General features: G+C 54.6%; 2 protein-coding genes across 3 annotated transcripts; one reads left to right on the top strand and one right to left on the bottom strand.

The window, feature by feature from the left end:
• On the bottom strand, nucleotides 1–2,183 carry FBXL12 (F-box and leucine rich repeat protein 12). The gene is given in 2 exon segments (XM_088170561.1): nucleotides 1–1,736; nucleotides 1,941–2,183. Coding segments are annotated over 2 exon segments (1,008 nt in total). The 5' UTR covers nucleotides 2,175–2,183; the 3' UTR covers nucleotides 1–962.
• Nucleotides 1,200–11,978, top strand: ESPNL (espin like). Of its 2 annotated transcripts, XM_088170562.1 has the most exons (5): nucleotides 1,200–1,337; nucleotides 3,054–9,916; nucleotides 10,254–10,344; nucleotides 10,431–10,604; nucleotides 10,671–11,978. In XM_088170562.1, exons 2-5 carry the CDS (start codon nucleotides 9,672–9,674, stop codon nucleotides 11,919–11,921), a joined length of 1,761 nt encoding a protein of 586 aa, XP_088026688.1. In that variant the 5' UTR covers nucleotides 1,200–1,337; nucleotides 3,054–9,671; the 3' UTR covers nucleotides 11,922–11,978. The 2 variants fall into 2 exon arrangements, 1 of the variants encoding a protein (XP_088026688.1); XR_015805632.1 differs by lacking the exons at nucleotides 10,254–10,344; nucleotides 10,431–10,604; nucleotides 10,671–11,978 and adding an exon at nucleotides 10,122–10,252.
• Nucleotides 11,979–12,389: the final 411 nt, after the last annotated feature.

Here is a 12,389-nt window from a genome sequence, read left to right on the forward strand (position 1 = left end):
GACCGTCTGAAACTCAAAAGTTTATTGGATATGCTGCAGCTGAATGGAGGGCAGGGGGTGTTTGGGATGAAAACAGGGCAGAAAAGACTCAACTGAGGCATTAGTTGTCCTGCTCTGTTTCCTGTGTTCTGATGTTCTTGTCACAAGGAAGGCTGTCCTAAGGGGCAGGAGAGATGCTGAAGCAGGTTAAAAAAAAAAAAATAACCAAGTCCTAAAAACAAGGGTTCAAATGAAAGTTAAAAGCTTGCAAGTTTTTAAAAATAAATACAATATTTGCTTTAAAATATAGACTAAAAATTAAGAAGAACATAACATTTAGGTGATTATCTGGTGTTAGGATATTGGGGGATAGGGGAGGAAGAGGATGTGAATGCAGACAATAGAAGATGATGAGAAAAGGCAGAGGTTACCAGCAAAACCCAGAGGTAACGGCAGCCTCAACAATGCCTGGGGGCAAAAGGGATGTCTGGCTCTTGGGACCAGGAATCTTCATGACCAGTCTGACAAGTGACTTGGAGATCTGAATTTGAAGGAATTGGTAATGGTGAGGTTTTGGCTGCTGGGTCTGTTTTTACTGTGACAGAAGGGTGCCTCACTTCACTCCTTGAATTCTGCACTCATTAAGCTGCTGTCCAATCCTCAGCAGTGGAGAAAGAGGAGAAGACAGAGCTTAAACTTGTCATCACCCCGGCCAGTTTTTGGTCAGTGGGGTTCCCAAAGAGTGGGTGCGCTTCCAGTTTCCTATTCCTCTGTTCCATGGAAAACAAGGAGGGGGGAATCCTACAAAAGCATGTCAACGAGACATGACAAGCTCTTTAACTTACTTATATGAAAAAAAAGTAATATTTTAAGGCCAATGGGAATTCTGTCCCAAAGCTATGTACAGGTTTTACAAAAAAAAAAAAAAAAAAAAAAAAAGAGAGCACTTCAGTTGTACTGAGGAAGGATAGCACTTCAGGCTGTCATGGAGTGTGAGATATGGTGCAATGTGGAAAATTCTCCTGAATTTTATCGAGGAGTTCATCTTCAAAGCAAGTTCCACCTAGCTTGAGGTGGTTCAGGCGAGGCAGCACTTGCAACAAAGCGATAACAGTACCAAGGGAGACCAAATCATAGAGGTCAAGGCACAGGGTCTCCAGGTGCTCCAGTGTCACGATAGCAACCAGCCCCCTGTTCGTCAGGAAGTAGGCATTGCTGATCTCCAGGTGGCGGAGCTGCTTCATGTGGCGCCCGATGAACACCATGGCAGCATCACCAATGATGCAGTGCCGTAGAATCAGGCGTTCGAGCTCTTCCAGGTGTGGAGCTGCTGCTTGGATCCCCATATCAGTGATGCGGTAGGTGCCACAAAGGCTCAGTGTCTTCAAGCGGTTCTGTGAGGAAATGTCAAGAAGATGATGGTCAGAAAAGGTGGGAATGCTGTGGATAGCGAGGTGTTGTACCTGTGGTGGTGGCGCCGAAGGGGAGACGCAGAACCAAGCATCGGGGATGTCGCAGAGGCTCAGCTCCAGTGTGGTGACAGAAGCGGGCATGCTGTCGTACGGGACGTGGCGGAGGTCAGTCTCGGTCAGGCACAGCCGATGGAGCTGGGGACAGCGCTTCCGAAGGGCAGCCAGCAGTGCCGGTGAGAGGAGCCGCTGCTTGCCGCCCGAGCGAGGCGCGCCCCGCATCCGCAGGGTGCACAGGTTGTCGGGGAGGCGGTGGCGCACCAGGTGCCACAGCGTGCGGCGGCTGATCTGGGGGGTGAGAGAGCCTGGTTCCAGGGGAATGAGGTGGGGAAGGGCACCCCTGTCCCAGTGGGGCTGTTCCCCCCCATTCCCCTCCGCTTCTGCCTGCGGCGGGGTGATCTGACCCCCCCAGTGTCAGCCTCCATCCATCCCTCCTGCCCACAGCGGGACTCTGTCCGCCCCCGGCCCACGGTGCGGACGGGCGGCCCGTACCCGGTGAGGGCTCAAGTCCACATGTGTCCAGACCGCTCTGTCCTGCGCCAGCTGCTGCCACCGCCGGCACACCCTGCGGGGAGGCGATCGCCGTCAGCGCCGGGCCGGGGGAGCGGCAGGCGGCCGGTCCCGCCCGGGGAGACCCTACCTGGCCGCTCGCAGCCTGTCCCGCAGCGGCAGCAGCGCCAGGACCTGCACCAGCACCGAGTCGGGCAGGGGCGGCCGCGCCGCCATCGCGGCCGTTGCTACAACAAACCCGGGGCGCGGCCCTGGCGACGCCTCGGGGCCGCCCCGGTGCCGCTGCCAGAGCGGCCGCGGCCTCGGGAGGTACCGGTAGGCCCCGGCAGCTCCGCTGGGCTCGGGACCTCCCTGTTTAACCCACTTCCTTACCGATGTCAGGAAAATTGATCTACAAACATCAGAGGTTTATGTCCGAAAAGGAGACAGAGGAGTCCTTTTTGCTTTATTCGAATAAAGGGAGTGGCCATAGGGCATTCCCCTGGGATCTCTCAAATTTCTCGAGGACGAAGTCTCCCTCTCTTTTATCCTAATTTCCCAGCTGCATTTCCCTCTCTCTTTCCCCATTGGCTGAGGTACTTGAGAGGTAGAGACTTCCCAGAACGCCTGATACCTAAGATTCCCCTCTAATATACGACCCTCCCTTTTAATTTTTAATTCTTATAGAATTCATGGTTTTTCCTCATTTCTTCTTTCATCTTGAAATATCCAATTAATTTATCAGCAAACCTACAGTTTGTTTGTAAAGGCAAATATCCTTCTCCATTCATCAATCAGAGGAATCCATCCAGCAGACCCACAGCTTGTTTGTAAAGACATATCTGTCATTCCTCTCACCAACAACTCCCTCCCGATGCCTCTTTGTTCCTCCACGCTGAGTCCCCGTGTCTCATCCAGTCTCACCCATCCCACGATGCCTCTTGTCCCCACTTCTTGCCTCTTGTCCCGTCACTCCCCACCCCGGGTGCCCCTTCTTTCCTGGCACTGCCCCCCTTGGTGTCTCTTGGAGGAGAAGTGGCTTAGGACTGGCTCCCTGAGGTGTTGTTTCTAACACCCTTCTAACCAGCTCACATAATTTCCTCTCTGAATACCCAGCAGGCCATTACAGGACGGGAAGAGCTGTCATGATTCTCAAAGAGCCTGGAATATCTGCAGTGCATAGTTGCAACCCTGGAAGAAGAGAATACAAAGTAACAAATTCAATTTTGACCTCAGAAGGATGCTTGAGCCGGTAAAATACTCTGTCCCTACCTCTGCAAAGTTTCATTGTCCTCTGGAACACGACACATTTCACCAGACAGCACTTTGGAGTTGTCTCTTTTCTTTCCTCTCCCTCTCACCCCTGTGGACACACACCGTTGTATTTTCTCTTTATTCTGACACCCCATGGCCTTCACAAGTGCACCTTCACACTGATGCCAACCTCCTTGCCTGAGTGTCCCCAGACACACACTTGTCTTTCTTTTGTAGACCACACAGAGTGCTTTTTGCCCACAACTAATGGTCTCTGAGCAGAGATCTCCTCGTCCTGATGCCCAGAAGTCATTTTACTCCATTTGGTGGCAGGTTCCTGTGGTCTTTTTTCACATCCATTGTGTAGGTGGAACAGGAAGGGAGAAGCCTGAAGATACTTCTCTAAAAGTCTGACCAGCAAATGACCTGCTTCTCTACAGGTGTGAACAGAATTTTCCCTGGTGGGAGGAGGCTCTGGCCATGCAGTGGTACTGGCAGTAGCAGCAATTGCCAGACTTGTCCCTGTACTTTTATGGCTTTGGTAATATCCTGGTCTCCCTGAGGACGTGAATCTTCACAGGCATCAGGGCAGAATACGTGTAAGATTTATGTCAGTCAAGTATAGGATGCTGAGCTCTGGCAAGTGAGCCAAGACTGCTGCTGAAGCCACCAAGGACAACTGAAGGTTGTTTTCACCAGAAAGTCTCGGAGTCTGAAATTCTGTGACAGAAAGCAAGCTGAACTCCTTCCCCTTGGGACTTGTGGATGCCTGTGCTGCAGACCTACTTCTGCAATTCATTAATGTGTTGGTTTTGCATGGCCTGGTTTTTGGTAGCCACGGGGTCTCAGAGGTGGCTTCTGTGAGAAGGTGAAGAAGGAAGAAGATGGAGATGTGTGGAGTGATGCTGTTTGTCTTCCCAAGTCACCATTCCACGTTGTCTTGGTTTAAAAGACAGGTGTCTGCCAAGGAAGGTGTGAACCCTCCAAATTACTATAATTTTGAAATTACAGGGCTTTCGGGCAAAGATATAGGAAAAGAAATAACACTTCTTTACATATGAATATTGTCTTGGTTTGAAAGACAGGTATCTGCTAAGGAAGGCAAGAGCTTCTCATGAAATAGAAAAATGTAAACCTCCTCCCTCCAAATTATAATTTTGAAATTAAGGAGCTCTCAGGCAAGGATATGGGAATAGGAATAATGGTTCTTTACTAGGAAAATTAAAATAAAAATACAGTAATACAAACCAACAAAATTCTGACAGAGTCAGAATACAACCTGACAGTCAGTCAGTCAGCCAGGATGTTGGCAGCAGTCCCATCAAATGGTGGCTGCATCCTCCTGCAGGGATAGATGTGGTTCTGTTGGAGCAGTGCTCCTGTAGAAGGGTGGAGTTCTCCTCCGAAGGTCCAATGATGATGTAGAAGGGTCTGATTTTCCTCTGGAATCCAGTGGAACAAACTTGTTCTGATGTTCCAAATCTCAGATTTAATCTGGGTAGGAAATGCTTGGCTCCTCCCCCTGGGTGGAGCATCTCCCAATGGGATGATGGAATTTTATCAGTCATGCACTGGGACTCCATGGCCCATTAACAGGAGAGATCTCCTGGAGGAAGGATGGGTTGTGGGAAAGATAAAGAACACTGCAACACCTGGTTTTAACAGATGGTGATAGAGCACACACTTTTGGTCACATCCTGCATTGCAACCCAAGACATATATACATATATATATATATATAAAACAAGGCAAACAAAGAGCAGCAGCAGCACCAAGCAGAAGCAGGGACCCAGCCCCAGCCTCTCGCTGCTGCAGGCATTTTCCCCTTAGTGCAGTTCGGGCACAGCCACCAGGGGCGCTGCTGGCTCCTGGCCGGGCAGGGCGGGTGCAATGATTCCTCCACGCCTGCAGGGGGCGCTATGGCGCGGGCTCGGCTCCACACGGCAATGGCGGCTCTGGTGAGGGGACAGAGGGAGAAAAGAAAAGGTTTTTCTTTGCAAACTGACGGGCCACAGCCGGTCCTGGTAACCCTCTGAAAAGCAACATGGGCTGTAGCAGGAACCTCACAGCGGCGGCTGGAACAGCAGAGGCGGGCACACCCAGGGTGCCAAACAAAGTGCAGCAAAATCCGGTGGTGAGAGCCTTGGGGATGTGGGCGGACATGGGGTGTGGGTTAAAGTATATTGGGCAGACGGGGCTGCGCAGTGGAAAAAATTCCAAGTTATTTTTTTCTTGTCCAGATTTAAGGCAAGCAGAGATTGTGTAGTGGCATGTTTTTGTGTGTCTATGGCCTCAGAGAGTGTGTAGTGATGTTTTTGTGTTTATGGCCTCAGCAGCCTCCAGTACTAATCACATGGGACTGGTGCTTACCATGGGCTGTTCTTTTGTCTTTTCTTTCTCTAAAACTTGGCACCAACTTTCACTCTCTGTTTTAACAGATTTGTTGACATAGGCGATTTTTACAGAACAGTTCAAAAGAGAAATAGATTACCAAAACAAGCTTTAAGATTCTCAGAAGAGTGGCTGCATATGATGCCCAAAAACTAGACTGGAAATACATTCCCACAGACCAGTGTCTATAGAACAGGTATTTATTTATTGCAGCACTGGTGGTGAGGTGGATTTCTCCACCTAACTCACCCACCTTTGTCAAATGCTATGGTGTATTTACACAGTAAGTATTGCTTAGTGTTACTATGTCATTTATAACATCATCACATATGCACTGGAACTAATTTACATAGTATGAGCTCATGGTTATTAAATAGTTCTTTTGCACTGCTCTTGCTCCTCCCCATTTCGGGGGTCATCGGGGGTCTTTGATGAAGGCTTCCAGTTGAAAAGTTCAGTTCTTTGCATCTGAACTTTTCAATTTTTTCTTCAGACCATGTGCAGTTACAGTGATCCGTGGTCTGTCTTGTCTTAACTGGCCTAAATTATTTGTTTTGAGGCTAATTGGCTTTGCACTTGCCAATTTTCCATTAGTACTATACTTATCTATTTCTAAAGCTATCCTCCTGGTGAGGTTTTTTTCTTTCTTTCTTTTTTTGTCTATTCAGCCTTAAGCAACTAGTTAACTAGATACTAGCCATTACATTGTATAAAAAGTTATTTACATAGGTATACATAGGTATAACAGTTATTATTCAGGTTAAATAGGTATGAAAAGCTATGATTCAGATTATATAGGTATCAGGTTATTTAGATATATAAAAAGTCATTATTTAGGTTGTATTAATATCAGGTTACATAGATATATCAGGTTTGGATATGTTATATCCATGGATGTCTTATAACTTAAGCTATATAAGCACTTTGTAACTTTGATCTAAGTTATTTAGGCATCAAGTATTTCCTTAGAACTCAGGATTAGGATTTACAGCTCTGGCAGATTTTCTGCCCTTCGAAAGTTTTATACTCATATTTTCAATAGCAGAATGATTGCTGTGTTGTATTAATCCTGCAATGTCAGTCTCCTACAAAACCTGGCATTCATCCATCTCCAGGGAGAAAGAGGGAGGTGGCAGCATTAAGCACCCAACAGCCCCATTTCTGCAGCTTTTTGCCTGGGTACTGCTGCAGAAATGAAGTGGCAATGCCCCTCTGCTCCCTGCTTTTCATGTGACTTTTGAGCTCCTGCTTCACAGGACTTTGGCAAAGAGTGGGGCCCACCCAGTGGGACTGGGTCTGCAGCCAGTGCAGATATGGGGTGTGTGGGGTCATTCCTTCTCTCCCTGGGGTGTTCATTGACTAATTCCTCCTGGCCTCCATTACTGCTCTGTGAGCTCTCCAGCTGTGAGGAGAAATCTGCTCCCTGAGCCCCCTTCAGAACAGAAATAGAAAGCTTTTCCCAGTCCCTCTTACGTTATTCTCCCAACTAAACATGGCTCTGTGATTTCAGCAGCAGTGCTTCTGCAAGCACACAGTCCTTGGGGAGGATCCCAGATTTCATCAGTCTGCCCCACAGGATCAGTTAGACATGAAACACTAAGTTTTGCAAAATACAGAAACAGGAGGTCCTCAACCCCTCATTCCCTGGATTTCCACTGCTATTGAAACACCAAAAATATGAAATATAAAAACAAAGTTTAGAAACCAAACCAAGAAAATTAGTCCCAGTTTTCTACAGAATGGCTGACACCTGAAGATGATACTGCAGCCTCAGGGGCCTTGCTAGGCTGGAGAAACAGGCCAACAGAACCTCCTGAAGTTAAACCAAGGGCTGTGCAGGATCCTGTCCCCAGGCACCAGGACACGCCATGGAAAAGCTCTGCAGAGCAGGTCCTGGCGAGTGTGACTGGCAGAGCCTCACCCCAGCAGGGACTGCCTGGAAGGGAGCTGGGCAAACACTGAGGTGTGCAGCTACTGTCAGGTGGGCTTTGTGCCACAGGATCTGCCTGTGTGCGTGGGGGAGCTCCTGGGTGTGCCCTGGGATGTCACCAGAATCATGATCACTCACTTGCAGTGGGTAACTACAAACAGCAGGGTTGGGCAGTGCCCCAGCACTCACACTGTGACCCAGAAGCCGAGGAGCTTCTGAGTGCTGCCAGTGACAGAAGAACCTTTGAATAACACCAGGACACCAGTGACTGAGGAGTCCACAAGTGGTGCCAGTGACTGAGGAGCCTCTGGGTCCCACAAGAGGTTGAGGAACCTCAGAGTGGCACAAGTGGAAGCCGAGCCTTCGAGTCCTGCCAGCAGCTGAAGGAGTCAAGTCCGGGAGCAGCAATGGCAGAGGTCAGGCAAGAGCCACCAGCGCCACGTCCCGTCAGGGTCTGCCACATCTGTGTGAATTTCCTGCAGAGCCCCGCTGCCGTGGAGCCCTGCGGACACGTGTTCTGCCACGCCTGCATCCAGCCCCAGGCTGCCCCCGACACCGCTGCCACCTGCCCGATCTGCCAAGGGCCCATCGGGTCCATCCGCCTGCTGCAGGGGCAGGACACCCCTGCCGAGGTGGCCCCACCTCGCCGCCGCCTCCATCCCTTCGTGGTGCGCTGGCGGCAGCGGCGGCAGCAGGAGCAGCAGGAGGATGCGGCTCCTGGAGGTGGCTGTCCCCGGACATTTTCCAATGGGGAGAGGGCCCCGAGCCCCCCCATGCTCCCCCAGCTTGTCCAGAGAGTGTTGGAGGAGCTGGACAGGAACGGGCCTGGGCAGGAAGGTCCATTGTGGCCACCGAGGGAGCGGGACAGAAGAGCTGGCTCAGGGGAGCACGTGCACCTCCTCCCCTCGATCCTATTTCATGTGGAGCGTCCACGGCCCCTCTGAAATGAAAACCAGGATGCTGAGAAGGGCCTTGCCTGGTTTCTTCTGCCTGTTTGCTCATTACTGCAGGACTGGGAGAGTGGGAGCTGTGGGAGAGTGAAGGATGCATCGGCAGGAACTTGGGGAGAGAGTGGGATAAGGCTGAAGAACTGGTGGAGAAGGAATTATGTGGATGTTGAAATGGAAGAGAGGGGCCATCCTTAGTTGTTTCTGTGCTGCTTTGCTCATCCTTGTGGGTATGCAACTGGGAAATAGAAAGGGAGAAGAGGAAAAGGGAAAGGCAAAGAGAAAGGGAGAAGAGGAGAAGGAGAAGGAGAAGGAGAAGGAAAAGGAGAGGAAAAGGAAAAAGAAAAGGAAAAGGAAAAGGAAAAGGAAAAGGAAAAGGAAAAGGAAAAGGAAAAGGAAAAGGAAAAGGAAAAGGAAAAGGAAAAGGAAAAGGAAAAGGAAAAGGAAAAGGTGAGTCCCCCGAGACTCCCTGAGCAGTGCCTGCCTTCCTGAGGAACAGGGTGAGAAAAGAGGCAGGGATGGAGGTTTAGGGCAGAACCTCCTCTCCTCTCATGCTCCTGCACACCCTTGCACTGTGGAGAGCTGCAATCCCGGGAGAAACTCTCCAGGCTGGGAGAGACAACCCTGGCACTGGGCTCTGCAAAAGTGCTTTCAGCAAACTCCCTCCTTCTACAGCAAAGCATAACCTGTGCTCACGCTGTGGCTCTATTGCTGGGCAGCAGAAGCTCTTCCTCCCCATGACAGCTGGGAGTCAGCCGGCATTGGAGCCAGGCAGGCTTGAGAGGCTGACTCTGTAATGGATCCTCACCAGCTAATCGGTGTTTATAGGCTTAGATCTGTTGCTTCTTAATTTTATTCCAGCCCCTCGATTGAATTTCTCACATGTAAGTGAGCACCACGAGTCCATCCTAGCCATATATAATGGATGGTGGTGGAGGGAAAGAACACGAATATGGCTGAATGCCAGTAACCGATGCCCAGGCAGCGGTGCAGCAGAATCCCCTGCTGAACATCCCCCACTGCCAGAACCTGCCCTCAGTGCCCCTGTGCAAGACGCTTCCTCTGTCCCCAGCACCTGGCCTGGGGCCATGACCAGCCTCGGCCATTCTCCATTGGCCCCAAGAACAGGACAAGGCTTGGAGCCAAGTCACCAAGCCACTATCTCCAGGAACGGCGCCAGTTCGACCTACTGAGCCCAGGTGCTGCCACTCGATGCCCCATCAAATATTAATACAATGCTCAACGCCTCTGTGCCCTGCCCCAGCACTGCAGCCGTGGCCCCTGTGCTCTCCAGGGCTGCCCGACCACTCCATCCTCCCCTCCTGTCCCGTATTGTTCCTTGCTTCCCACACAGGGACTTTAGGCGTGCAGCCACACCACCTTTGGATGTTCCCTGAGCAGGCCACAACAGGACCCGACCCCCTAACTTCAGCAGCCAGCTCAGCCCCCTGTTGCAGGTAAGACCCCACTGGGTCTGGGGCACTGGGCACCCCCATCCCCGAAGCATGCCAGCCGGTCACCCCAGGGAGCGGGAGGACGGGCTGGGGAGCATGGGATGCCCGGAGAAGGGCTGGCGGGCATGGGGTGGCCCTGGGCTCAGTCCTTGGCTGCAGGGGGACAGCGGGCAGCAGGGATTCCTCAGCTCCGTCCCGTCCTCTGAAGGAATCAGATCCACTCGTGGCTGTCACTGAGGAGGGTTATCCCCAAGGTCCGGGGTGATGTGTCGGGTCACCCCTCAGCTGGGGGGGGCCCTGGAGGTGTTGGGGCCCACCACCCCTTGCTGCCCTCCCCCAGGATGGAGCCCGGCAGGTCGGTGCCGGCGGAGCTGAAGCTCCGCAAGCCCTCGCAGCGGGCCAGGATCCCGGCGCCTTTCCTCGCCCACTCGGTAGGTCGCTGGCTCGGCCCGCGGCCCCCGGCTCGTCCCCTCGGCGGCCGTACCCCTTCGAACTCCCCATGACTCTATCCGCACAGGACGGGGCGCCCGGGCCGGTGGAGCCCCCCGGGCCGGACCCCGCGGAGGTAGACGCGGAATCCCTGGTGCCCACGCACGATGAGCGGGGCCGGCTCATCCCCGAGTGGAAGCGGCAAGTGATGGTGCGGCGGCTGCGGGCCCGACTAGCGAACGAGGACCCGGCGGGAGGGCAGGTACAAGGGGCACGGGGAGTAGAGGGGGCGCGGGCTGTCGGAAGTGGCTGACCGCTTCTTCCGCAGGATGCAGGCTCCTGGAGCTTCTCGCCTTCCCACCAAGCCGTGCTGGGCCCGTTCGGGGAGCTCCTGACTGAGACAGACCTGCATCAGTTGGAGAGGGCAGTGGAGAGCCTGCGGCTGCGGCGGCGCGGCGAGGTGTACCAGAGCGAGCTGCGGCGCCTGGTGCGGGAGCTACGCGCCCTCTTGCCCGCCCCGCTGCTCAGCATCTCCGTCCGCAGCCCCCCGCCTGCTCCGGGGCAGCCCCTGCCCCTCTGGTTCGGCCGTCTGGCCGGCGCCGTCAATAGCCTGGCCGCACTGCTGGGCAACGCCGAGGGCGTGCGAGGTCCCAGCACTGCCGCCTCCCCGCCCGCCGCTACCTCCGCTCTCCCCGCAGCCGGCGGGCATTCCCGGGAGCCCGGGGGCAGCCTGGCACAGCGGGAGATCCGGCAGTGCGGAGTCTGCGTCCGCAGCTTGCGCGGCGCTTTCGAGCCCGCCTGGGGGGCCGCGGGGAGCGCGCCGGCCAGGGGCGGCGAGGCAGAGGCCGCCAGCGACTCGGGCATCAGCTGCGAGGAGGCGTTTTCCGACGGCGGCGGAGGCTCCCCGAGGCAGGGGAAGGGGCCGGGGCCAGAGTGGGGCAGCTTGAGGAAGGAACGGATCGTGATGCTCTTCCTGAGCCACTGGAGACGCTCCGCTTACGCGCCCTTACGGCCCGCCGCCGGGGACCCTCGGGAGACAGCGGGGAGCGGGGCCCAGGCGGCGGCCCGCCTGGCGCGGCAGAGAGCGGCCATCCAGAGGCTGCTGAGCGGCTGGCGGGATGCTGCCTCCCGCCGCCCCCCGCCGCCGCCCCCCACCCGCACCCTGCTCTCCCCGGAGCAGTTCGTGTCGGCGGCGGGGGGCGGCCCGGTCGAGTATGACAGCCTGTCGCTGGAATTATTCATGTTGGGCTATTTCCGCATCTTGGAGCAGGACCTGTCCCCCGAGGAGCGTCGAGGCCGCCACCTGCTCTGTTTCGAGGTGTTTGAGCAGCTGGGCCGGCACGGCTGGCGGGCAGTGCGGGCCTTCCACCGCGCCGTCATCGACGAGATCGCGGCGGGGCGGCGCGGCTGGCGCGACGGCTTCGACGACATCAAGGCACGGTACTTCGGGACTTTGCACAGCCCGGCCCAGCGGCCGGGACAGGCCGGGGAGGAGGGGGACGAGATTTGTCGCTACATCGATCGCAGCTTCGCCTTTTGGAAGGAGAAGGAGGCCGAGATCTTCAGCCTGGAGGAGTGATGCCGAGGGGCTTCGGAGGCCGCGGGCTGCAATAAAAACCTTCTCGGTTCTGTCCCAGCTGAGCGAGGCTTTCCGGGGCGGTGAAGAAAGCTGCTGAGCTAGGCGGGCCGCCTCAGCACCCCAGCTCCCCCTGCCCCAGGGCGGGTGTTTCAGGCCTCGGCTGCCGCGGAGTGAGATAACGACCTATATTTATAGCGGCACCGGCCATGCGAGCCGGGGGAGCCAGCAGGGGCACGGCGGGGACCCCCTGCTGCCGATGGGGTGGACGGAGGGTGCTGTGGGAGCCTGTCCGTCCGGGCTCGGTGCCCAACCGAGAGGGGGAGGTTTTCCTAAAGGCAACAGCACCGCGGGATGGGGAAATGACAAGGATGGAGCTCTGCCCGTGCGGTGCCTTTAAGAGCAGGGAGCAGTGTCCAGGTGCCGCCTAAAAATAGCGAGTGCCCCAAGTCCCGGCTGATCCCGTGTCAT

The sequence above is a fragment of the Sturnus vulgaris genome, chromosome 10 (genome assembly GCF_052056855.1).
Source record: "Sturnus vulgaris isolate bStuVul1 chromosome 10, bStuVul1.hap1, whole genome shotgun sequence".
Classification (NCBI taxonomy): Eukaryota; Metazoa; Chordata; class Aves; order Passeriformes; family Sturnidae; genus Sturnus; species Sturnus vulgaris.